Source organism: Bos indicus, chromosome 26, assembly GCF_029378745.1.
Source record: "Bos indicus isolate NIAB-ARS_2022 breed Sahiwal x Tharparkar chromosome 26, NIAB-ARS_B.indTharparkar_mat_pri_1.0, whole genome shotgun sequence".
In the NCBI taxonomy this organism is placed as follows: Eukaryota; Metazoa; Chordata; class Mammalia; order Artiodactyla; family Bovidae; genus Bos; species Bos indicus.
The window spans coordinates 32195366-32222415 of record NC_091785.1 but is presented as its reverse complement, the minus strand read 5'-3'; the positions used below and the strand labels follow the sequence as shown (position 1 = coordinate 32222415).

Here is a 27050-nt window from a genome sequence, read left to right as displayed (position 1 = left end):
TTTCTCAAAAGAGACAGACTTTTATAATGTCATATAGGGTAGTTCTGGCCTGTTAGAGGCTCCTGAATCTTTTCATTCCAGACTGGGGCCTTTGCTTTATCCAGCCCAATCAAAAGATTCACTGAGGTTGTTCTGATAGTCACTAGGGTTGTTCATAAATGTTTAGTTACCTTGTTTTGGGCACATGGTGGGATTACACTTCTTCACTCTCTTGCTTACATATGATGCTTTATCTAATGAAATGGGAACAGAAGTGATGTGAATTAAGACCTACTGCATGGCTCACTACACTCTCTGGTCCCAGCCTCAGCAATCAAGGAAGCACGTGTCAAGTTGGAGCCTCCCTCAGTGACCTTATAAGCCCTTGTAATAACCCACAGTTTCCATGTAGCATAGGTAGATAATCTTTGTTGCAAGACTCTGAGACATTTGTTACTGAATTGCAACCTAGCCCATCCTGACCAATACCATGACATTCTCTCCCGAACAAAGTAACCTTAATGGCTCAAATGAGTTTGGAAGGTTTCAGGACAAATACTTTGCCAGGATTTCAGCTCAAAGGAATAGGATATCTCTTTTGTCTCTTGAGTCTATGCAAGAGGAGACTAACAACAATCATAATAATAGCTGCTGCTGCTGCTGCTAAGTCGCTTCAGTCGTGTCCAACTCTGTGCAACCCCATAGACAGCAGCCCATCAGGCTCCACCGTCCCCGGGATTCTCCAAGCAAGAACACTGGAGTGGGTTGCCATTTCCTTCTCCAATGCATGAAAGTGAAAAGTGAAAGTGAAGTCACTCAGTTGTGTCGGACTCTTAGCGACCCCATGGACTGCAGCCTACCAGGCTCCTCCGTCCATGGGATTTTCCAGGCAAGAGTACTGGAGTGGGGCGCCATTGCCCTCTATCTAGTAAATCTCACCACTTGGCAGGCAATATGCTAATTATTTGTATACATTATTTCATTTTACCTCAAAGGAACCCAGTAAGTAAGGTTTTGTTAGCAAATCCACCTTTTAAAAAATTTTTTCTTTATTTCGAATTGAAGGATAATTGCTTTACAATATTGGTTTCATTTCTGCCATGCATCAACATGAATTAGCCATAGGTGTACATATGTAGCAAATCCACTTTTTAAATGAGAGAATAGGGACTCAGAGAGGTTAAATAACTTTCCCAGGGTCGCACAGCTGGTAAATGGCAGAACTCTGACTGGAACCTAGTAGCTCAGTTGGTAAAGAATCCACCTGCAATGCAGGAGACCCTGGTTTGATTCCTGGGTCAGGAAGATCTGCTGGAGAAGGGATAGGCTACCCATTCCAGTATTCTTGGGCTTCCCTTGTGGCTTAGCTGGTAAAGAATCAGCCTGCAGTGTGGGAGACCTGGGTTTAATCCCTGGGTTGGGATGATCCCCTGGAGAAGGGAAAGGCTACCCACTCCAGTATTCTGGCCTGGAGAATTCCAGGGACTGTATAGTCCACGGGGGTCACAAACAGTTGGACATGACTGAGTGACTTTCACTTCACTTTCATGACTGGAACCTAGGTGGTCTGTCTTCAAAGTCCTGGTATAACTCTCAGACATTCTGCTGGAAGGACTCGGGGTTAGTCCACTGGGGATATCCTGACTGGCAGCAGCTCAGTTTTTACTCAGCTGAGTGATACTCAACCCCCTCTGAGTATCACTATCCTCAGCTCCTTCATGGAGTGCAGTTTAACATGAAGATATGCTTTTCACACCTGGGATCTGGTGGCCCAGTCCTAACTCTCCAGCTCTCATCTACACTGACTAAATAACATATCAGTCGTACATTTGCGCTCTAGAATTGGAGGCAACTGATTTCAAATTGGGGTTCTTCCACATACCAGATCTACCTCTCCCTGTGCCTCAGTTTTCCCATATGGAAAATGGGGATTTATAGTTCCTGGCTCTTGGGGCTGCCAGGAGGACAGGCACCTTATTTGCCTGTTTGCTTTCAGATCCAGTCGCCACCCTCCTCGACTCTACTGCTTGTCTGGGGAGGGGCTGGGGAGCGAGTGGGGGAGGTAACCCCTGCACCTTCATTCCTTAGACTCCCTTGATGTTTACTTCAGCCAATAGGAGGACTGGCAGGTGATGGGAGGCCGGAAAGGGGTTAAAGCCAGGGAGGGTGGCCTCCTCTTTCTCTAGGGACATGTCCAGTGTGATTTCGGCTCTTCGTGGGCGGCCTGTCTCTCCTTGGTCCCAGCTGTTGCCTGGTTGGTTCTGGTTCCTGGCTCTGTTAGCACCTGGCTTTGTCCCTCCAGCCCCAGGGAAGGTAGTGATCTTCTATTGCTAAGAAGATCACGTTCCCTTTGGTCCTTTCTGTTCTTCTAAGAACTGTCTGAGTAGAACTCTACTCAAGTTCTCTAGTGGCTGTCTGGCACGGGCTCTTTTCCATACTGCACTGTGACTAATACAAAGAATTGCTTGCGATCATGCCTATGAAGTACTAAGAACTGTGCTTGGCATGTAATAATTGCCTTGTGAGTGGCAGCTTACAAAATGTACTGACTTACCTCTTACCTAGATGCTCTGAGGCCAATTTGCACCAGGCAGGCCTCTGCTTCCCCCAAAGCTCCTGAATCAAGGCTCATTTCTCTCTCCAGGCTGTCTGAGTCCTGAGACCTGGGTTTGTTTTGATGCATTCTTCTCTAATCTTTATAGGGTAAAGGGCATGTGGATTCCTCCTCAACATTTGTGACACGTCATCACTTTCTTTCTGATTTTCCAAACTTCTTACAATGGCTTAAAAAGCCCTGCTCTATCTGGCCCCTTCCGTCTTCCCAACCCCTCCCTCCACCACCTTCTCCCTCACTCCCTCCAACCCGCACTGGCTTTTGTCCAGTTCTCTCTGCCAAGCTCTGTCTTCCTTTGGGGCTTTGGCAGGTATAGTCCCTTCTTCTTGGAAAGATCTTTTCTGGTCTTCTTTCCCATGCTTCTCACATCCTCGCCTCAACGTAGCTGCTCCTCACTTGGAGAGGCCCTTCCCATTACTTTATCTAATATTGGTCACAGGTGACCAGGTGCTCTTGGAGTTTCATTGCAGCGTCCATGCCTCGTGGACTCTCCCCACCCCACCCCTTCCTACTCAAGACAACCTCTCCCTCTCACCCAATCTAGCTTGATTGCACAGGGAAAGCAAAGGTCCCTTCAGATTTTGTCTTCTTTCAGGAACAGAAAGACTGCTAATGGCACTGACTTAGGCTCCTTCAACAGAACCTTGGGACTTAAACCACAGAGCCTGGCTACACCCCTAGAAGAAGGAGAAATAATTTTCCTTTCTTAAGAATGAGCTAACAGTTATAAACTGAAAACACACACACACACACACACACACACACACACACACACACACACACACACACACACACAAGTAACTGGGAAGCTAATTCCTTAATTTCCCAGTTCTAGCAGTTACTGATCCAGTGTCCCACTTCCAACTCTAGAACCAGTGTCCTGCCCTGAGGCCCTAACATCCATAGTCACTCAGTCATGTCTGACTCTTTGTGACCCTTTGGACTGTAGCCCACTGGTCTCCTCTGTCCATAGGATTTTTCAGGCAAGAATACTGGAGTGGGTAGCCATTTCCTACTCCAGGAGATCTTCCCAACCCAGGGATCCCACCCGCATCTCCTGTGTCTCCTGTAGTGCAGATCTTCCCAACCCAAAGATCCAACCTGTATCTCCTGTGTCTCCTGCATTGCAGGAGGATTCTTTACCTGCTGAGCCATCAGGGCCTGAGGCCTTGCTAGTGACCAAAAGCCTGGAACCCTACCTAGTTTCTGCCCACCTTCCTTCCTGGGTCAGGGTGGGCTATCAAGCAGAAGCTCTGTCAAGCAGAGGCTTGAAGGCTTCTGCCAAGCTTGAAGGAAGTTGCCAAGGCAACTTTCCCAGAAGCTAGATTGCCTCCTACCTGGCTTATTTGAAGTTTTTAACTTAGTCTATTGTGAAGCCATTTTCAGTCAAATTGAAGTACCGGTTCTGTCATAAATGTTGTAAATGTGAATCAGGGAAGGGGGCGGGGTCCCATTCTCTCCTGGCCTAAGGTATTTTCTAAATGGCAGGCTCCAAGGTCACATCCATCGCCATTCCCCAGGGTGATACACTAGCAGGGACTATTTCTCAACACTCTTTCCCCTCCATATACCTGAGTTACTCTAGCAGCCAGGACTGTGCTTAAAAATTAAAGATGAGTCAGGAATGCAATTTGTTGGGAAGATAACCTGCAGTGGGAAATGGCAACCCACTCTGGTATTCTTGCCTGGAAAATCCCATGGACAGAGGAGCCTGGTGGGTGACAGTCCATGGGGTCACAAAGAGTAAGACATGACTGAGCGACAGAACATGCAACAGAAAACAAGATTTAAGTGGCTTAAAAACCAGTCTTGTGTGATTAGTAGTGTGGGGTTTGGATAATAAGTTGCAGAGCAAATACGGAAAAGATTGAAAAAGAAATATGCCAAATGTATCGGTTATCTTTACCAGGAAAGAAAGGCTTTTCCAGAAATCCTCAAGTTTGATTTTCTTTTAGGTGTCATTGCCCAGAACTGGATCATAAGACAATCTCGGCTGCAGGAACAGTTAGAATAGTAGAAAGCAAGAGTATCATCATTAACTCAGATACTTTGATTCACTATTATCTCAGGGCTGGACAAAAGATCACCCTGAATAAAATCAGGCTTCAGATAGCCAGGAACCTGCAAGGAATGGATGGCAGACTGAGGGGTCTCAGTGTTTGCCCCAAATCAACAGAGTTCTAGAGGCCACAGTCTACTGAACTTCATGCTGCTTTTAGAATCTTTGGGGACACAATAATCAAACAGGAGTTTGTTTTCTAGACGGTCTCATTCTATGCTGCCTGGCAGGCAGTAGGAGTTCTATACATATTTATAAAAAAAGGAAATGAATCTAGAGGAAAGCAGATGATGAGAACAGCATGGATTCAGTAAGAGTAAGACAGGACAAACTTTATTTCCTATAAAAGTTTCTGATAGAGTAATTGTTATATCTCAGATCATGGAATGTCATAGATATTTTATCACTGAATTTTGGCAAGTCAGTTGACATTGTTGCTCATAATACTATCACAGAGGGAAAAAAAAGCACGTGTCATAATTTGACAGATGTAGCTGAAGCCATACTCAGCGAGACGTTTATAGCAGTAAAATATCTGTATTAGAAGAAAATACAGTTCTCAATTCCAATCACTGATTTCAAGGTGGTATTTCAAGGTGTTAAGAGTCCCAGCCTTTATAAGGGGTGTTCTCACCACCATTCAGTTCAGACTAGTTTCTAATTTTCATTCTTATTTGTTCAAACCATGGGGTGTTTTTTGGTCTGTTTTTGTTTTTTTAAAACATGTTAGTTTCCAAATATTTGGAAATTTTCCAGGTATGTCTAAATTAATGATTTCTAATGTCCATTGTGGTCAGAGTATGTTTCATGTGATTTGAAACCTTAAATCTATTGAGTCTTGTTTTATGGCAAGTTTTACTAAAACACGTTCTGTATTCACTTGAAAAAATGATATTCTATTGATGGATGTAGTGTTCTATAAATGTCAATTAGGCCAAGCTGGTCGATGGTATTGTACAAGGTTTAAATATCTTTACTGATTTTCTGCCTACTTGCTCGGTCATGGAGAGAGAGATTGAACTGCTGTTTATAGTCATGGATTTTTCTATTTCTCCTTGCAAGATTGTCAGTTTTTGATTCATATATTTGGAAGCTCTGTATTAGACGTAAATATTTAAAATCATTTCCCCCCTTGTTGGATTGATTCCTTTATCATTATGAAATGATCTTCTTTATTTCTGATAATATTCTTTGTATTGAAATGTATTTTTTATGACAGTAATATAGCTACCCATATTTCTTTTGATTAGCATTAGCATGGTACGTTATTTTTCTTTTTTAATATAATTTTATTTATTTTAATTGGAGGCTTATTTTTCAATTGTTTAACCAATTTGTCTTTACATCTAAAGTGATTTTAATAGCTGACATACAGCTGATTCTTTCTTTCTTTCTTCTCCAGTCTAACAATCTTTGCCTTTTGACTGAGATAATTACCTACATGCATGAATTTAAATCTGCCATCTTGCTATGTGTTTTCTCTTTATCAATCCATTCCTCCCCCTTTCTACTCACTTACTGCCTTCTTTTGGATTCATTGAGTGACTTGTTAAAAACGATTCTGCTTTATTTTCTTCATTGATGTACTAGCTACAACTCTTTATTTTGCTTTTATGGCAGTTGTTTTAAGAGTTGGAGTATACATCTTTAACTTACCACAGTTGACCTTCAAGAGTTGGGTTGGCCACAAAGTTCGCTTGGGTCTTTTTAGGTTTTCCAGATCTACTTAATATGCTTAATATTTCCTCTACTTTCTTGGACTTACAGAATATAGTTGTAAGTATTTTTTAGTGTCTGTATTTACCAATTCTATCACCTCTGTCATTTCTGGGATTCTTTCAATTAATTAACTTTTCTGCTCACTGTGGTTCATTGCTGCTTCCTGCTTCATTTTGCATGCCTGATGACTTTTGATTGGAAGGACAACATTTTGAATTTTACCTTGTTGGATGCTAAATATTTCTGACTTCCTATAAGTATTCTTGTGCTTTGTTTTGGGACATTCTGCTTTGGAAAGTTTGATTTTATTTTTATTTGTTAGGTAGGACCAGAGCAGTGTTTATTCTAGGATTAGTTTTACCCCACTACTGAGGCAAGGGGCTTCCCAGGTGGCTCAGTGGTAAAGAATCCGCCTGCCAATGCAGGAGATGCAGGAGACATGGGTTTGATACCTGGGTCAGGAAGATCCCCTGGAGGAGGGCATAGCAAACCACTCCAGTATTCTTGCCTGGAAAATTCCATGGACAGAGGAGCCTGGCCGGCTACAGTCCATGAGGTCACAGAGTCAGATGCAACTGAGCACTGAGGGACTTTCTGAGTTACAAATTATGAGATTCTCCAGTCTAGGGGCCAGAATCAAGCCCTATATTCCTGGTCCTGTAGGTTCACTGGGCATCTTTTCCCTCTGCCTTGTGGGAACAAGAACACCTCTCTGGTACTCTTCTCCCAACTCCAACTGTTTTGGTCTTCCTGGTCTCCTGGTTCTAACTCCTCAACTCAGAAAGTCTGCCTAGTTCTTCCTGGATTACTCTGTCTGCACTATAGCCTGGCAACTCTTTCTAGGCAGTAAGCTGAGGCAATCACAATGTTTAACCTTGTTCATCTCCCTTCCCTTATGGAGCACTGTCCTGCACAGCTGCTTTTTTTTTAAATATATTTTGCTTGTTTTGTTTTTGCTCTCGTGTTAGCAGGAGAGTAAATTTAGTTCTTGTTGCTCTGCCTTGGCTGGCTAGACTGCATCTAGATTACTATAAATTATTGCTGTTCTGTTGATGAAAGACTGCCAAGGTTGTCACTTGTTTCCAAAACAATCCTCATTAAGTAATCTGTGCTTCACAATCCACATCTCCTTTGGGTGAAGTAAACTCTTGTGCAACGGGTGTTACAGAAGAGTTGCATACAAATGAAGTCTATGTAAGACAACTAATTTTCCCCTCTAGCTTACATTTTCATTCCTGTGATACTGTACTTCATTTCTCATTACTTTCTCTTTAACAGTGACTTCAAATCCTGTGACTTTCCTCTATTTTCTTCCCTCCTTTTCTTTCTTTCATGTCAGGGGCCAGTAGTCTGTACACAAATTTCATGATATTTGGGGATGAGAATTCATCTTATTCTAGTCAACATTGGCCTTGAATACTTAGGTGTGTGCTTGGGGCAAAGGTGTGTGTGTGTTTGTGTGTGTTTGTGTGGAGAAGGGTTGAATAAAAACAGGGTCCTTGACTTCAAGCTCAAAATCTTTTTTAAAATGAATAAGCACTCCTGCTGTTTTGAATTGTTTGGGGATGGATTTATAAACAGTAGAAAGTGCAAGGGAAGTAATGCTTCTTTCACTTCTTGTTCCTCAGCTTCAACAAGTATTTACTTAGTGTTTCCTACAAGAATACATTGTAGCATTACCTGGGAAACAAGCACTGATGATGAGTTCATGATCTTGTGGAGGAATGACACAAACTGATAAAGACCCAAGGTGTGGTACCACAGGAAATCTGTGAGATTTCACTTGACAGTGTGAGTATAGAGGGCGGACAAGATGAGGGAAGGCTTGGAGACCTAGTTTAGCAAAGAACTGTCAAATTTAGGGGAGAGTGGTGTGAGCACAATTAGGAGTACCAGTGCCCAGGGCTTGATGAGGGAAAATCAGAGAGGCTAAAAGAAGGGGCTCCTGATGGAGAACGGTGGGGAAAGAAGAGGCTTCTCTGTGAAAGTCTTCGATGCTAGGCTTAGGCATTTGGACTGTGGGGAGCTCTGGATGGTTTCTGATGGGTGGACAGAGACAGAGATTGTCTGGCAGAGAGGGTTAGGGTTCATGTGTGCAGAAGAGGTAAGGACTGGTGGCAGAGGCGCCAGGACAGGGATTAATCATCTTTGTATCTCCATCTGCTGCCTATGTGGGTGCTCAGTCCAGTCCCACTCTTATGCTATGTCGCCCACCAGGCTCCTCTATTCATGGGATTTTTCCAGGCAAGAATACTGGAGTGGGTTGCTATTCCCTCCTCCAGGGGATCTTCCTGACCCAGGGATTGAACCCATGTGTCCTGCATTGTAGGCGGATTCTTTACCTGTGAGCCACCAGGGAAGCCCATCACCCCTCCCCATTTGCTACTTCACATGGCATGCCTTTGTTCAAGTGCAGGTAAAAGGTTATCTTTTACCTTCTATCAATAAATGATTAATCTCTTTATAACCACTGGCCTTGTCAATGGCAAGACAAATATTGTGGAAAAAACTCTTCAGGCTCCTTGCTATTTTGTTTCAAGGACTCAAGGCCGAGAAATCTGGACTCAGGTTCTTCCAAGCCTTATTTGTTTCTATTTGAATTCCTCGGAAAATTACCCAACAGGGCCTTTCCAGTCCCCACCTCTCTCATGCCCAGTAAGTTCTGCAGTCTTACAAATCTCACAAAGAAGACGGCCCACACCTATACAAGTAAACTCAGACGGCCCACGTGCATGCTCCCAGAGGAGCCGGGCAGAGATTCAAACTTTCCGAAGAGCAGCGTTCACAAGACGCAGACAGGCCCACACACACTCACGTGACTCCGCGCCCAGGCAGAATCGCCACGCGACTAGGCAGCACACGCCTGGCCACACACCACACAGACACACTTGCGAGCACACCTGCTAATCTCAGATCCACCCCCTGCGGTGCACGACGCCCGAGTGGCCCGCAGCGTGGGTCCCCAGCCCTTGCCCGCCCGGAACTGGCCAGTGTGGGCTGCGCCTGTCACTCTCGTCCCCCTCGTTGCGTCATCAGGGCGCGACGGCGCAGCAGCGCCGGCTGAGGCTTGAAATGCTGGCAGCTGCAGCGCTATAGCCGGCGGAGCTGCGGGTGCGAGCGGCCAGGGCGGGAACGGGCTGCGGGAGGCTGCTGGGGCCGGGAGCGCCGGGACAGGTGCGTGATCGCCCTTTCGCCGGACCCAGTGCGGCTCCCGCCAGCTGCCCGGCAGTTCGCTCGCCTCGGCGCTCTCTCTCTCTCGAGCTCCCTCCGGGTTTCCCCCTGAGCGGTGGGCCCGGCTCGTGCCGGCGTGGGGGTCGAGCTCGTTCTCTCCCGGGAACCCCGGGTTGCGGCAGGGCTTTCCCCCGGGTGGGAGGGAAGTCCCTCTCGGCTCAGTCCCCCCTCACACTCGAAGGGGACGTGGAGGCATTGACTTTGGGGTTGAGGCTGCAGGGGTACGCTGAAAGCAAGCTGGTGCAGGGGACAGTTCCATGACAGATGACCACTGATTGAGCTGAGCACTCACTGGGCGTCAGACACAGTGCCAGGCGCCCTAGGGGTATTATGCACAACTCCCGCAACCCAGGAGGTAAGATTTATCGTATCATGCCCATTTGCCAGATGGGGAAACCAAGGCATGGGAATGAACCAGCTTGTCTAAGTTGTTGTTAACCCATCTGGTTGGTGACCACAGATGGTAAACAGAGGAGGGATTCGAGCTCGGATGTATTTGGCTTCAGAGTCGGCCCTCCTGCCTCTCTCGCTTTCAAAACCCACGGTTGGCTCCCCTCAGCGCATAGGCTGGCTTTTCTTTTTGGGTGGGGTGGGATCGGGGCACTTTTCAACCTTGGACAAACGTGTGGAGGGAGGAGCGAAGCGTGGGCTTCTTATTGGCACAGGACCGTTTCCCCCTCTCGTCCTCCCTTCATCACTGGGGCCAGCCAAGTCTTCATTTTCCCAGGCAGCCACCGGCTCCCCCTGTCGTACCTACATTTTGCGCCTGAAACTGATAGCTGACTTTTATTTTATAATAAGAAGAGCTTTCATGCCAAGTGCATTGGTTTACTCTTCCTTCCCCTCGCCTATTTGTTAGATTGTTACCTAGGTAAAATTGTGAAGAATGTGTATAGTTATCCTGAGAATTACAGTTACCACTATAAATCCAGATGGGGATTGTAAAGAAATGGGAATCTGCCCTCCAAGGAACTGTGTTAACCTGAACATGAGTTTTTAAGGTTTTAAAAACTGATTTAAGGCCAGGTGAGAAATAATCAAAAGCTGAAATAATTTGAGGATTAGGTTAGAAAATTCTTATATTTTAATATCTTATTTATTTATTTATTTTTTAGCAGTTCACTGTTAGTGAATGTTTTTTCTGAGGGTGGGAAAAGGCTTATTGCAAAGATATGAAAACTTATAAATCAGATATTTCAGAACAGTGTTTTCTTGTTTTAGAGCTTTGTAGATGTATTAAAAGTGCAAATACCATTTCATTTAAGGCAGCACAAGAAAATAAACTTAATTCAGTTTAAGTGGGAAACGTTAGAGGTGCACTCATTACCTTTGTCCATTTTACATTGCATGGTATGTATGACCAAAAATTCCCAGCACATAATTTTTCAAAAATTATCTACTTGTGTGCATACATGTAACTTTAAATTAGTAAATGCATATTTGCATCCTTCCAGGAACTATTCACTTAACACAAATAAAATATTATTTGTCACATACCTGAAATAGGGTGATAATTACCCTTGTGAATTCATAGCTGTTTTGTTCATGAAGTCTAAAGATACAAAAATTTTTTTAAAATCTGGATGACCTGAGTTCATATATATACATCAAAGTCCAGTTTTATACAATGACTAAGAAGTCCTCCTTAGTTCATTTGACATCCTACCCTGAAGCAAAATAACATAGAAATCAGAATTTTGAGTTCTACTATTTACCCTCTGGATCCCTTATTAACTTAAACGGTATACATTTTTTACAGCACATGATTCGGGAGTTACGCTGTGTGACATGGATGAATCTGCATTGACCCTTGGCACGATAGATGTATCTTATTTGCCAAATTCTTCTGAATACAGCATTGGTCGGTGTAAGCATGCCACCGAGGAATGGGTAAGTTTAAGATACAGGTTAAAAGCATCCAGCCTAAAGATGTTCTTCTCAGTGTTAATGAAGGAGGATGTACGGGAAGCATAAATTCAAATAGACATTAATAGCTACAGAAACTGCCTCCAGCTGTTTGAAGGTTAGTTTATGAAGTCTAATATTTAAAAGTTCTTATGGTATTATGTTATTGGGAAGAAAAAAAATGGGTAAGAAGTGTAAGGACGGGGATTATGTTAAAAAGCAAAATACTTTTGCAGAGGAAAAAAGCCTGTTTGTTCTTTTGGGTGGTGTAATTTAACCAGAATTTTTTTTTTTAAATTCTGTATCTGTTTTATATAATTACATTTCAGAAGTGTGAATTTTGTAGTGGAAATGAAGTTTATTTAAATAATGGAAAATAGAAATTTTAGTATGAATCCCAATCCAAAAGGCATTTTTTGGCGTTTTTTTTTTTTGTTATTGTTGTTCTTGTATTGTTTTCTCTATGTCAGCATAACATGGGATGTTTTCAATATTTCTTCAGATATTTCTTCAGTCTGCTTCAGATTAAAAACAAAACTTTTTTGGGGGGGTTGGAGTTTTAGGTGGTCTTTGCGTTTCTTTTTGAGAATGTTATATCACTGGGATTTGAGCAACTGATGAATTCAAAGTTAAGAGAAAATTTTTTAGACAGAAGAGCAGAATTTGACCCTAATTGGATAGTATGGCTGTAAATTCAATTCTAGACTTTAAACTCACTTGTTAGGATAAAGGAATGTTATATAAGTTGACCTTGTTTTTCATTTAAAGTGAATTATTTTAAGCTATGGTATAACAACTTGCTTACTCTTAAGTAAGGTCTTTGTAGTTCTTTTGTAGGAGTGTGTGATTTAAGAGGGAGGGAGATGAACTGTTAGCATAGGGCTCCAGGGGTCTGGCTTTACTCCTCCTGCTACTGTCAGAAGGCTGTCTGACCTTTTCCAACTTAATGTTTAAACCTTTGAATGCTGCTTTGAGTGTTGCCGGCTGTTGCTATTCTTAGGTGCTCGGCTTTTGCTTATGGTCCAAGCTCTGTTCCAGGTGTCGGTCGTGGACGGAGTCCTTGAAACGAAAAACAGAAATGCGGGCTACCAAAAGGAAAATGTGTCAGAAATTTCTCTTCTGTCTCGAACAGCTTAGTTTTAAGAGATTTTTAGAGTTTTGAGATCAAGTAGACAAGTAGAATTTTCTTGCCCATTCATACACTACTTTTCCTTAATATTTATTAGGGTGAGTGTGGTTCCAGGCCTACTGTCTTCAGATCTGCAACCTTGAAGTGGAAAGAAAGCCTAATGAGCCGGAAGAGGCCCTTTGTGGGAAGGTGCTGTTATTCCTGTACTCCTCAGAGCTGGGTAAGAATGTTACCTTTAATACCTTTGTCGACCTTTAATAAACAGAGTCTGTCCATGGAATTCTCCAGGCGAGAATACTGGAGTGGGTTGCCGTTCCCTTCTCCAAGGTATCTTCCCAACCCAGGGATGCACTGTAGGCAGATTCTTTACCGTCTGAGCCACCAGGGAAGCCCAAAAAAACAGAGTGAAATATGTGACATGGATTTCCAACTTTGTGTAAACTTTATTTTTGCTTAGTCTTAATGGACTTAATGCATTTTTGGAACTTAGGTCCACGTTTATGAACCAAATATCCCAAGTAAAAATGTTGATCTAATTTTTCTTTCTATTCGTTTATTCAATGAATATTGGTCTAATAGTTGGTGCCAGGCAATATTTTGTTTTGTTTTTGTCTTAGTATGACTTTAGGGGGAGAGTAGGTCTTCCTTTCAGATAACTCTTCCAAAGAGTTAATGGGATCCTTCATGTAACTTCAAGACATTGAAATTTAGCACTGAACTTTAAAATGCTAGCAAGATGAACGAGAAAGAGAGAAAGAAAGTGTGCATACACATATGCACATACACACACATGTGAGTGTGAGTGGGACAGAAAAAGAAAGTAAAACTGTGGCTTTACCCTTTTGCTAAGTGTCTGTTCCCACAGTGGAGGGGAGTGCAAGGGGGTTTCTTTTGACTCTGTGATAGTGAAGGATGGTCATTAAAATGTCAGCATGAAGATTTAAGAAAGGGTGTGATGGGTTTGTTGTTTGTATTTTGGTGGGAAAAAGCCATGCAAAATCTTCCACATAGTATCTCAGTTGATTGGATAAGTATGCATCTGAGGGCATTTTGCCAAGAAGTGTGAGCTCGTTCCGGAATGTAGACTCTAATATGGCTGTGATCTCAGGCAGTAGAGTCACCTGGATGGTAAACTCTCTCTGGGATGGGCTAGTTATTAGAGCGTTTAAGTGCTGTTTATTAACCCTGCCATTTATTGAGGTTGCTTCTAACCTGTGTGGATAACTACTGGTGCTGTGTGAGTTTTCCACTCAGGGTTGGCTGGGCAGGAAGTAGAATTTCTGACCCAGCATAAGGAGTTTATTAATCTGGGAGAGATTTGTTTAACAAGCGGTTTATGTTAAATATTCAGGTCTGCTCAAGAACATCACGATAGAAATAGTGTTCCTCTTAAATCACACATAACCTTGTTGAAATAGTTTGGTGGACGTGAAGGATCATGGAAATTTCTAGTCTAGGAGTAAGGCCAGTTCTGATTAATAGGCCAGTAGAAATAAAGATTTAAGTAGAAGGTCATGTGGCTTTTCTTTTAGATCTGGCATCTCATCTAATTCTAATTTTGAATGGTTAAAAGAGCAAAACAATACTTTAATGTGTTCTTCAGTCAGAAATTATTTGGTGGTGGTAATGGTTTGGGGTGGGCAGAGATGAGTAGCATAATAGATAAATGATTTTTGCTTAAATGTAGTACCTGATGGTGCTGAACTTGATCTTAAGTTCTTCCACGGCCTGTTTATATAAAATAATTTTTGACAGTATTTTTATAGTGATTTTCTGCTACCTTTTCTCTGAAGTCCTATTTCTCTAAAGAGATAACACTTAAGTATTTTGACATCTTCTTTTGTGGGTCTATTATGCTTTCAGCATTTATTTGTGGAAGGTTTACCTTTTTTGCCTACATTGTTAAAGTTATGGCCTTTATCTGTTTAGCAGAACTATTTCTGGATTATCTTCCAGGATTATTCACAAAAAGGGTGACCTTTAGTCATATGTTTTCTCATTAAGTAGACAATCATTTTAGGGGACTGGAAAGACCCCACACTTTGAAGCAAGATCTGGGGTTGACTACTAGCTTCTGCCAGCCTCAGTTTTCCTCCTCTAAAATGGGCATATGGGTTACCCTGAGGATGAATGAGATAATGTATGTTATAGTCCTCAAGAATTACTGTTATTAGAGTGAATGATTTGTCCTTGCCAAGTCATTTAATATATAAAAGAAATATACATGTGTGCATGCTGAGTTGCTTTAGTCCTGTCCAACTGTTTGCGACCCCATGGACTGTGGCCTGCCAGGCTCCCCTGTGCGTGGGATTCTGTCAGCAAGAGTACTGGAGTGGGTTACCATGCCCTTCTCCAGGGGATCTTCCTGATACAGAGATTGAACCTGCATCTTTTATATCTCCTGCGTTGGCAGGTGGATTTTTTACCACTAGAACCACCTGGGAAGCCCAAAGAAACATATAAAATATATAAAAACAGACAAATAATATTAAAAATAAAAACTGTTCTTATATTCACAAAAGTCCTATTATTATAATTCTCCTTATTCAGATGAGAGAACGGAGGAAAAGCTTGCTCAAGGTCATATAGCTGATCAGTGGCATAGTTGGGATTCATCTCCCCTCTCTACTGCTAGTCTGATTATGATGGAATGTGAAGATATTTATTTATGATTTTCCATTCTTCCAATTGTACTTTTTCATATACTTCATAAAGCCATTTACTACATTAAGAAAAGTTTTAAAATCATGCTCCTCTTAATCTCTAAATAAACTGAAGAATATGTTAGCAATTATGGGCAGAAGTCATTTCTCTGACGGCCACAGATAAGATGTTGATTTAGAATACATTATTATCCACTCAGCTAGTAAAGTGAGTGAATTAAACCAAAATTGGCAGAAAAGAGAGTTCCTAAAAAGAGACTTCTAATGTCTCTTAATATTAAAATACCATTAAACTGAGAAAGGCAAAAAAATAAAATAAAATGAGGGTAATAATTCTTATGTGTCAGGATTATTGGAAGATTTAGTAATCTCAAAATAATAATACATGGTACTTAGCATAGACTGAGCAATTTTCACTACTACTACTTAGCATAGTATTTTTGTATTTTGAAAACAGTGAAATTTCCAGTATTCCTTTCAGTGACAAGCCATCGTGACTTTAACTCTTTCTGATTGAGGGTGGGGGGCTCGGCAAAGGGAGAGGCACTATTTCCTTGCAAGATGCTGAGGAGTAGTTTTGAGTTTGTGACTTTTGAAAGCTAAAAAGTACTTTTCAATAACACATTTTTCTTCATCTCTGATTTTTGAAAGTCCTCAAAAACTATTAATTTGAGTGAGCTCAACAATCCAGTTGTATATTTATGTCTATATTTATTTTGTTTTATATAGGATAAATTTTTCAACCCCAGTATCCCGTCTTTGGGTTTGCGGAATGTTATTTATATCAATGAAACGCATACAAGGTAAAAATAAATTTCTTATATTTCTAATGCATGTCAAGAGAAAGACTCCATAATAACCAACCAGTGTACTTTAAGATGAATCTCTTTATATTTTTTTTGAAGAGTTAATAGGGTATTAACTTCTAACATATAATACTTTATCTAAAAATTGGAACCTGAGAGACCTATTACTATTCTCCTGCTGTATTATATAATATTTTCATGAGACTATAGATATTACTTAGAGGTTTCTTTAACTTATTTATATAATGATGTTGCTGCTGAAATGTGCCAAAATGTGATAGAAATTTGTCGGAGGAGAGGTGTAGGTTTGAATGTCTTATGTTATATTATTATTTTATACTTAAAAAAGTATCACTTTCTGAAATCTGCCTGATCTATAGAGTGAGTATTCTTTGATTTATTACTGGCTTAAGTCTTTTTTTAGAATTCTTACTTCCAAATTCTAGGCATCAGAGTGAGAGAAAAAGAGGCTTTATTCTCAGTGGATTTAGGCTGGGGGATGAGGAAGGAGGGTGAATGTCTGCAAGACAAGAGCAGAATGGGAGCCAAAACCACTACCAGTCCTTGTAGTTCCAAGAGTAAATTCCTGGAGGCTCAGGAGATGAGAAATACGTGAAATCTCATGAAAAAACTGGCCCAAGAAGTCAGATACTTAAATTTTAAGGCTTTCTGATGTTACTGCTCATATTTTAATGTTTTTATAAATGAGCATATACTTGCATATATGTTAGCTAAATTTTTTTTTTTTAATAGAACTAAGATCAAGAGATGTGGTTTTGCCAATTTCTATGCTACCCTTCCTTTCCTTTCTCTCTTGTTTTCTTAAGTTAAAAGGAAAGAGCAACTTTTTTTCCTCTGGTTGACATGATTAAAATCCTAAGCAAAAGAATCCCATTCAGTCTCTTCCTTATGTAAGTAGATATTTTACATACAAAACTGAGGAGTTCATTTGTTGTCTTCACTTGGAGGCAGTCAAGGAAAAAAAAAAAACAAAAAACATGTGAGATAAACATACACTTTTTAGCATGTTATATTGACTAGACAATATGAAACTATTCAGTGTAATAAGCTTCCTGTACAGGTGGATTGGCTATTTAGCCCTTCTCTGTGTTGCAGGGAGCAAAGCCTAAACAGTTTTTGCACACACACACACACACACACACACCGCTTTCAGTCTGTTGCAAAGGGATTTCATCAAGAGTGTGGACTTTGTACATTCCAGTAAACTGTTCACTGAAAGATTTTAGAATTAAACACTTAACATATTGGGCCAAGTTGTTCAGAGAACTGAGACAAAGGGAAGGAGGAAGAAAAAGAATGCCAGGAAGGAGAGTTGAAGGAACATGTGATTCATAAACAATTCTCCCCCAAATTACTTTTTCTTGATTGAAGACTTTTGTGTATTTTCAGAATTAATTTGTAATTGAAATCTTCTACTGTCTGGATATCTTTATGGAGGAAATGATAATGAGGCATTATATAATCATTACAAATGGTTTCAAATCGTTGCATAATGAAATCTTACAGGATTCTTGTTCTGAGATCCCTGTCTTTAACCCTCATTCAGTTAACACATAGTCATTGTCACTGCTGGAAGTTTGTCCTGTTTCTTAGGTATGTTGAGTGTGTTTTATAAAAAAGCCAAAAACAAAAACATAGCAAGAAAACTCAGTAAGAGCTTCTGGCTTCATAAGTCCAGAGTACAAGTACTCAGACTGCTGTCTAGTTAACCTTGACTTCTGTCAACTGATCAGCCTTATCAATTCACTTTGTGAGTCAGTGATCACCTTAGAAGAATTACTGTAATGACAACAAAAAGAAAATTAGCCTTTGTGGTACAAAAAGATTGCCGGATTACTTTTTATAGCCTGTAGCTGTAGCTATAAGCTATATAAGCTTGCATATAAAGCATCCAACATATTTAGTTTTTAAGTGGTATTAATAAAGTAAGATGCTTACATTTCTTTTGTTTTTATATTTGGATTATTAGTTTGCAGAGCAATACTATTCAAGCATTGATACACAAATTCCAAGTTTAAATTTTAGCTGAGAGTACATGAAAGAAAAGAAATAAAACTGTCTTCATAGCATCCTGAACTACTTACTAAGGAGAATTTGCTACAGGAAAACCCTAAATCTCTGGAACAGGTGAAATGAGGATTTGTTTTTACAAAAGGGAAGCCTCTGAATAATAGGTATTCCTAGAGTACTTCTCTGCTAAATCGTTTTCATGTTGCAGGCACCGAGGGTGGCTGGCAAGACGTCTTTCTTATGTGCTTTTCATTCAAGAGCGAGATGTCCATAAAGGCATGTTTGCCACCAACGTAACTGAAAACGTGCTGAACAGCAGTCGGTAAGGGTGGGATACTGTTGTAAGGGGGAAAGGCAGGGATGGGAGTGGGGAAGTAATTTCCTTTATTAACCTTTAGTTTCTCTGGGACTCTGTCCCAAGAGCAGTTTGTGTTTCCAAACATTAAACGTTATAGCTCCAGAAGAAAGCAAGGAAAGGCAAGAGAACAGATGGTTTTGGTGCCATGTGGGAAGAGCAGCCTTGTTTTATGCATGAATAGTGGAATGGGGTTCTAATATGAAAGGCGAGCTGGAATTCAGATAGGCAGATATTTCCAGAGTTCTCTGTTAAGTGTTCTGTAATGTGAATATTGGAGACCATGCAATTCCTACTTTACAGCCAGAAGAGAAGCTCATTTCATATTTCTGTCAAATAATTGTTAAGCACGTAGGCACAAATTGTTTTATTAGAAAGGCATTATTAGAAATTTGAAGAGAATAAAGTAATTGTCTTTGCCCTCAGAGGATCTTGATTAAAAATTGGAGAGACCTACCTGAACTCTGATGGAGTGGGGAAATCATTAAACTGTGGGAGTTTGGGTGAAGGTTGATCTCTATTCCACCGCATTGCTGTGGCCCGTGTTAGATACCTATCTGGATTTGGGGAGCTGGAGACCAGAGTGGATTGAAAAATGCTTAGAAATGCAAACCCAGTGGTACAGTTGTTAAGGGCTGAGCAGTAGTGGCGTGTAGTAGGTACCTTGATATTTACTGAATGAACAAGTGAATAGTTGATCATGGTGGTGTAATAACTACGTGAATTACTTGTGAAAGCATTCCTGGTCATACTGATATAAATGCTGTTCAAGGATAGGCTTAGGGATGGTATTTCAGAGTCCTGTGGAATCGGTCTTTTTGTAGTAATGAATGATGGGGAGTTTTGCTGTACATTATTCTAAAATCAGCAGCAGTGAAAAGAAAAAAACAATTGTTTGAGAAACTCCTTTGGATTATTCTGTATTCTGTTTTCTAGGTAAAGCCCATCAAGTGTGTTTCATTTCATCCAGATGTTTTGACTTGTAACTAGGATGTTAGAAGTTATTTTTAGGAGGTTTAAACCTCATGCATTCTTCCCTAAGTTATGTGGGAGATTTACAAGATTGGGTTAAATCTTCCCTTTTACCTTATAGCTTACTGGTCTGTGCTGTTTAAATCTAAAGCTGTGCCTTTTAAAATTACTGACTTGGTTTGGAAAACGCTTGTGACTATTTATGTCCACCTTCAATCCCTCCTAGAGAGTTTTGCAGATATCCCACTCATAGAGTCATAATATAAATGAATAATAAGTAAAAGAAAAAATTATGTTACTTTGGCAGTGGGTTTGGGGTACCTCTGAATTACATATCTAGAAGGATAATCTTTCTTTCCTTCCCTTCTGCCAGAGTGTAACTTTGTGTCCCTCACAGCATAGCTGGAACATTTAAATTCACATGGTTGTTACCCAGTGAATTTGAATTAAAATTTTAAATATGCCTTCCAGCTTCCTCAGGGAGTCATTGATTTAGGAATATAATATACTTGATATTGAATAAACAGCCAAAGAAAGCACTTCTAACTTGAGTTTATTCTTCTGTGTTATCACATTTAAAAGAGAAACTATATTTTGCTTTGTGATTTGTTTTATTTTATTTTTTAACTTTACAGTATTGTATTGGTTGCTTTGTGATTTGTATCTGTAGTTTATAAAATAATACAGACTGTAGCATAGAGCCAGTTACGTTGTCTGTCTTTCCATTTTGAAATCAGAGTACAAGAGGCAATTGCAGAAGTGGCTGGTGAATTAAACCCTGATGGTTCTGCTCAGCAGCAATCAAAAGCTGTGAATAAAGTGAAAAAGAAAGCCAGAAAGATCCTTCAAGAAATGGTTGCCACCGTTTCACCGGCAATGATCAGGTATTAAAAGGCAAAGCAAAAAACTTTAATCAGGGGTCATCTGGTTTTGATCAGATAGGACGGAACCATTGGACTTTCCTAATATACTGCTCTTGGTCCAAAAGAGGTTTTTAACATATTCTGATGTTAAAAACTGACTCCTCCATATATTCTTATTTAACTCTCAGGAGAAGTGGCGCTTGGGATGCTTCAGGGTACCTCAGTCTCTGTCAGTTGATAGCAGCTCTTGTATTACTGCTGCTGCCTTCTATACTAGTTGTGAGTTAGGTTTCACATGCTCGTGTCTTTTTATTTTCTTTTAGTTTCATTGAGATATAACTGAAAGACAGCACTCTGTAGGTTGAAAGTATACAGCATAATGACTTGACTCACATCCCCTATGAAAACACAATGAGTTTACTGAACGTTTCTCATCTCATATTGATACAAAATTAAAGATATAGAATGAAATTTTTTTTCCTTGTGATGCGAACTCTTAGGATTTACTCTCAACAATTTTCTTATATAACACACAGCAGTGTTAATTAATATTATTGTGTTGTATATTATATCCCTAGTCCTTATTTATCTTATAGCTGGAAGTTTGTATCTTTTGACTACCTTCATCCAATTCCTACCCCCGGGCCACCTTTTGGTAACTACAAACCTGACCGCTTTTTCTGAGTTTGCATGGAAGTACAATTGATCTACCACACCATACAGCTCCTGTATGTTGTGTAACCAGCTCCTGTTACACAACATTAGTAGTTCAGTATTTCTGTACATTTCCAAATGATACCACTATAAGTTTAGTTGTGATTTGCCAACACACACAGATACTACATTATTGACTAAATTCCCCAGACTGTACATTTCATACTTGTGGCTCATTTATTCTACAACTGAAGCTTGTAGCTCTTGATCTCCCTCACCTATTTCTTACCTCCCCACCTGCCTCTCCTTTAGCAACCACCTGTTTTTTTCTGTATCTGTCTTGTTATGTTTATAGTTTCGTCTTGATTTTTAGTTTCCACGTGTAATCATACAGTATTTGTCTTTCTCTGTCTGACTTTTTTCACTTAGCATAAGTCCAGCCATATTGTCACAAACGGCAAACTTCATTCTTTTTTATGGCTGAGTAATAATCCATTGCACATTTTTGAGTGTGTGTACACACCACATCTTTTTTATCCATTCATCTATTGATGGGCACTTAGGTTGCTTCCACATCTTGGCTATTATAAATAGTGCTGCAGTGAATATAAGGGTGTATATATGGCTTCTAATTAGTGTTTTCATTTTCTTCAGATAAACATCCAGTAGTGGGATTGCTGGATTATGATAGTTCTATTTCTCATTTTTTGAGAAATCTCCATATTGTCTTCCATAGTGGCTGCCCCAATTTAAATTCCCACCAGCCACGTACAGGGGTTCCTTTTTCTCTACATTCTCTCCAACACTTGTTGTTATTTATTGTCTTTTTGATAACAGCCATTCTGATGGGTGAGGTGATAACTCATTATAGTTTTGATTTGTATACTCCCAATGATTTGTGCTGTTGAGCATCTATTCATCTGCCTGTTGGCCATCTGTGTATATTTGGAAAAATGTCTATTCAGATCCTCTGCCCACTTTTTAATTGGATTGTTTTTTGTTGTTATTGTCTTGTTTGAGTTTTTTGTCTATTTAGGTGTTAACCCCTTATCAGATATATCTTTTGCAATTATCTTCTCCCATTAATAGGTGGCCATTTTGTTTTGTTGAGAGTTTTTTCACTCTGAAAAAGCTTTTTAATTTGATGTAATCCTATTTCTTTATTTTTGCTTTTGTGTCCCTTGCCTGAAGAGACGTATCCAAAAAAAAAATTACTGACTGATTGCAAAGTGAATATTGCTTATGTTTTCTTCTAGAAGTTTTATGGTTTCAGGTCTTAGATTTCAGTCTTTAATCCATTTTGAATTTATTTTTGAGCATAATGTGAGAGAGTAGTCCAGTTTGATTTTTGCATGTAGTTGTCCAGTTTCCCCAGCACCGTTCAGAGACTCTTTTCCCCATTGTACATACTTGCCTCCATTGTCACCAATTTGTTGCCCATACAAGTGTGAGTTTCTTTCTGGGTTCTCTGTTCCATTGATCTATGCATCTGTTTTTGTGCCAGTACATGCTGTCTGTCTTGATTACCGTAACTTTGGGGGATAGTTTGAAATCGGGGAGCGTGATGCTTCCACTTTCGTTTTTCTTAAGATTGTTTTGGCTATTTCAGATGTGTTTCCATACAAATTTTAGACTTACTTATTCTAGTTCTGTGAAAAATGCCTTTGGCATTTTGATAGGGATTGCATTGACTCTCTAGATTGCCTTGGATATATGGTCATTTTAACAATATTAGTTCTTTCAGTCCATGAACACAGTATATCTTTCCATCTACTTGTGTCATATTCAATTTCTTTCATGAGTGTCTTACATATTTCCAAGTGTGGTATTATACTTGTTTAGTTAGATTTATTTCTAGGTATTTTATTCTTTCTGATGCATTTGTGAATGAGATTGTTTGCTTAATTTTCATTCAAATAGTCTGTTGTTAGTGTATAGAAATGCACCTGATTTCTGTATATTAATTTTGTATTCTGCAGCTTTACCAAATTCATCGAAGAGTTCTGGTAGTTTTTGGATGGCTTTAGGATTTCCCTAGTGTCTTTGTCATCTGCATACAGTAATGGTTTCACTACTTCCTTTTCATTTTTTGTTGTTATTCACTTGCTCTGTCTTGTCTGACTCTTCATGACCCCATGGACTAGAGCACGCAGGCTTCCCTGTCCTTCACTATCTCCCAGAGTTTGTTCAAGCTGTCTATTGAGCCCATGATGCCATGCAACCATCTCATCCTCTCTCACCCCTTCTGCTCCTGCCCTCGATCCTTCCTAGCATCAGGCCTTCTACCATTGAGTTGGCTCCTCACATCAGGTGGCCAAAGTATTGGAGCTTCAACTTCAGCATCGGTCCTTCCAATGAGTATTCAGAGTTGATTTCCTTTAGGATTGACAGGTTTGATCTCCTGGCAGTCCAAGGGACTCTCAAAAATCTTCTCCAGCATCACAGTTTGAAAGCATCAGTTCTTTAGCGCTCAGCCTTCTTTACGGTCCAACTCTCACATCCATACATCACTACTGGAAAAACCATATATTTGATTATATGAATCTTTGTTGGCAAAGTAATATCTCTGCTTTTTAATATGATGTCTAGGTTGGTCACAGCTTTTCTTCCAAGCAGCAAGCATCTTTTAATTCCATGGCTGCAGTCACCATCTGCAGTGATTTTGGAGCCCAAGAAAATTAAGTCTGTCACTGTTTCCATTGTTTCCCCATCTATTTGCCATGAAGTGTTGGGACCAGATGCCATGATCTTTGTTTTCTGATTGTTGAGTTTTAATCCAGCTTTTTCACTCTCCTCTTTCACTTTCATCAAGAGGCTCTTTAATTCCTCTTCACTTTCTGCCATAAGGATGGTATCTTCTGCATATCTTGAGGTTATTGATATTTCTCCCAGCAATCTTGATTTCAGCTTGTGCTTCATCCAGCCTGGCATTTCACATGAGGTACTCTGCATATAAATTAAATAGGCAAAATGAAAGTATATAGGCTTGACGTACTCCTTTCCCAGTTTGGAATCAGTCTGTTGTTCCATGTCCTTTTCTAACTGTTGCTTCTTGACGTGCATACAGATTTCTCAGGAGTCAGGTAAGGTGGTCTGGTATTCCCATCTCTTGAAGAATTTTCCACAGTTTGCTGTGATCCACACAGTCAAAGGCTTAATGTAGTCAATGAAGCAGAAGAAGATATTTTTCTGGAATTCTCTTACTTTTTCTATGATACAGTGGATGTTGGCAATTTGATCTCTGTTTCCTCTGCTTCTGGGCTTCTCTGGTAGCTCAGATGGTAAAGAATCCTCCTGCAATGCAGGAGACTGAGGTACAATCCCTGGGTCAGGAAGATCACCTGGAGAAGGGAATGGCCATCCACTCCAGTATTCTTGCCTCGAGAATTCCATGGACAGAGGTCCCTGTCGGGCTACAGTCCACGGGGTCACAAAGAGTCAGACATGACTGAGTGACTTTCACTTTCCTCTGCCTTTTCTACATCCAGCTTGAACATCTGAAAGTTCTCGGTTCACATACTGTTGAAGCCTTGCTTGAAGAATATTGAGCATTACTTTACTAGCGTGTGAGATGAGTGCAGTTGTTCTGTAGTTTGAGCATTCTTTGGCATTGCCTTTCTTTGGGATTGGAATGAAAACTGACGTTTTCCAGTCCTGGGGCCAATGCTGAGTTTTCCAAATTTGCTGGCATATTGGATGCAGCAATTTCACAGCGTCATCTTTTAGGATTTGAAATAGCTCAGCTGGAATTCCATCACCTCCACTAGCTTTGTTCAAAGTGGTGCTTCCTAAGGCCCACTTGACTTTGCATTCCAGGGTGTCTGACTCTAGGTAAGAGATCACACCATTGTGGTTATCTGGGTCATGAGGATCATTTTTGTATAGTTCTTCTGTGTATTCTTGCCATCACTTCTTAGTATCTTCTGCTTCTGTTAGGTCCATACCATTTCTGTCTTTTATTGAGCCCATCTTTGCATGAAATGTTCCCCTGGTATCTAATTTTCTTGAAGAGATCTATAGTCTTTCCCATTCTGTTATTTTCCTCTATTTTTTTCTTTGCATTGATCACTGAGGAAGGCTTTCTTATCTCTCCTTGCTATTCTTTGGAACTCTGCATTCAGATGGGTATATCTTTCCTTTTCTCCTTTGCCTTTAGCTTCTCTTCTTTTCACAGCTATTTGTAAGGCCTCGTCAGACAACCATTTTGCCTTTTTGCATTTCTTTTTCTTGGGGATGGTCTTGATCACTAACTCCTGTACAATGTCACGAGCCTCCATCCTTAGTTCTTCAGACACTCTGTCTATCAGATCTAATCCCTTAAATCTATTTCTCACTTCCACTGTATCATCGTAAGGGATTTGATTTAAGTCATACCTGAATGATCTAATGGTTTTCCCGGCTTTCTTCAATTTAAGTGTGAATTTGGCAATAAGGTATTCATGATCTGAGCCACAGTCAGCTCCTGGTCTAGTTCACTGATTACTAAAATGTCGATGTTCACTCTTGCCATCTCCTGTTTGACCACTTGCAGTTTACCTTGACTCATGGACCTAACATTCCAGGTTCCTATGTAGTGTTTTCTTTACAGCATCAGACTTTACTTCCACCACCAGCCACAACCACAGGTGGGTGTTGTTTTTGCTTTGGCTCAGCCTCTTCATTCTTTCTGCAGCTGTTTCTCCACTCTTCTCCTGTAGCATATTGGGCACCTACTGACCTGGGGAGTTCATCTCTCAGTGCCATATCTTTTTGCCTTTTGATACTGTTCATTGACTAGATGGACCTTTGTCAGCAAAGTGATGTTTCTTCTATTTAATATGCTGTCTATGTTGGTCATAGCTTTTCTTCCAAGGAGTAAGCATCTTTTAATTTCATGGCTGCAGTCACCATCTGCAGTGATTTTGGAGCCCAAGAAAATTAAGTCTGTCACTGTTTTGATTGTTTTCCCATCTATTTGCCATAAAGTGATGGGACCGGATGCTGTGATCTTCGTTTTTTGATTGTTGAGTTTTAAGCTGGCTTTTTCACTCTATTCTTCCACCTTCATCAAGAGGCTGTCTTCACTTTGGATTTCTTTCATACGTTTTTCTTTTCTGATTGCTATGGCCAGGACTTTCAATACTGTGTTGAATTAAAGTGGCAGGAAAGTGCATTCTTGTTATGTTCCTGATCTTAGAGAAAACGCTTTCAGCTTTTTACCGTTGAGTCTGATGTAAGCCACGGGCTTGTCATTCATGGCCTTTCTTATGTTTAGGTATGTTCCCTCTGTATTCACTTTGTTGAAAGTTTTTAATTATAAATGCATGGTGGATTTTGTCAGGAGCTTTTTCTGAATCTGTTTAGACGATCATATTTTTTTTTTAATTTTTCAATTTGTTAATGTGATGTATCACATTAATTTTACAGATGTTGAATCATTTTGCATCCTGGGATAAATTCTGCTTTTCATGGTATATGATGCTTTTAATGTACTGTATTGTTGAATTGGTTTGTTAATATTTTGTTGTGGATTTTTGCATCTAGTTCATCAGTGATACTGGCCTGTGATTTTCTTTTTTTGTGATGTCTTTGGTGTTGCTATCAGGTGATGCTGCCCTCTTAGGATGGGCAGAATCAGAAGTGTTCCTTCCTCTGCAATTTTTTGGCATGGTTTGAGAAAGGTTTGTGTTAACTCTTCTACAAATGTTTGGCGGAATTCACCTGTGAAGCCACCTAGTCCTGGACTTTTGTTTGCTGGAATTTTTTTTTTATTACTGACTGTGTTTCATTACTGGTAGTTGGTCTGTTCATATTTTCTATTTCTTCCTGGTTCAGTCTTGGGAGATTGTACATTTCTAGGAGTTTGTCCATTTCATCTAGGTTGTCCATTTTATCAGTATTTGGATACAGTTGTTTGTAGTGATCTCATATGACCTTTGTATTTCTGTAGTGTTGATTGTAACTTCTCATTTTTCACTTCTAATTATATTTATTTGAGCCCACCCTCTTTTTTTCTTGATGAATCTGCACGTACTTATGTCTTAAAGGGAGTGATTTGTATTCAGGAATGGGATCACTCTGCTCACCTAAC

General features: G+C 40.2%; 1 protein-coding gene across 10 annotated transcripts in view; it reads left to right on the top strand.

Annotated features, from left to right (window-relative positions):
* GPAM (glycerol-3-phosphate acyltransferase, mitochondrial) overlaps positions 1–27050 on the top strand; it is an 83618-nt gene that overhangs the window by 32307 nt on the left and 24261 nt on the right. For 7 of the 10 annotated variants that reach the window (XR_011564291.1, XM_070780829.1, XM_070780830.1 and 4 more), the window contains 5 exons: positions 11362–11492; positions 12734–12856; positions 16029–16102; positions 18345–18458; positions 20201–20347. Coding sequence is in view for 9 of the 10 variants with exons in the window: in XM_070780829.1 (XP_070636930.1) it covers positions 11362–11492; positions 12734–12856; positions 16029–16102; positions 18345–18458; positions 20201–20347 (589 nt within the window). In the remaining variant the exon portion in view is untranslated. Of the gene's footprint in view, positions 1–9420; positions 9546–9567; positions 9958–10231; positions 10629–11361; positions 11493–12733; positions 12857–16028; positions 16103–18344; positions 18459–20200; positions 20348–27050 lie in introns of those variants that run through there. The other 3 variants (XM_070780825.1, XM_019952789.2, XM_070780828.1) reach the window with 3 other exon arrangements.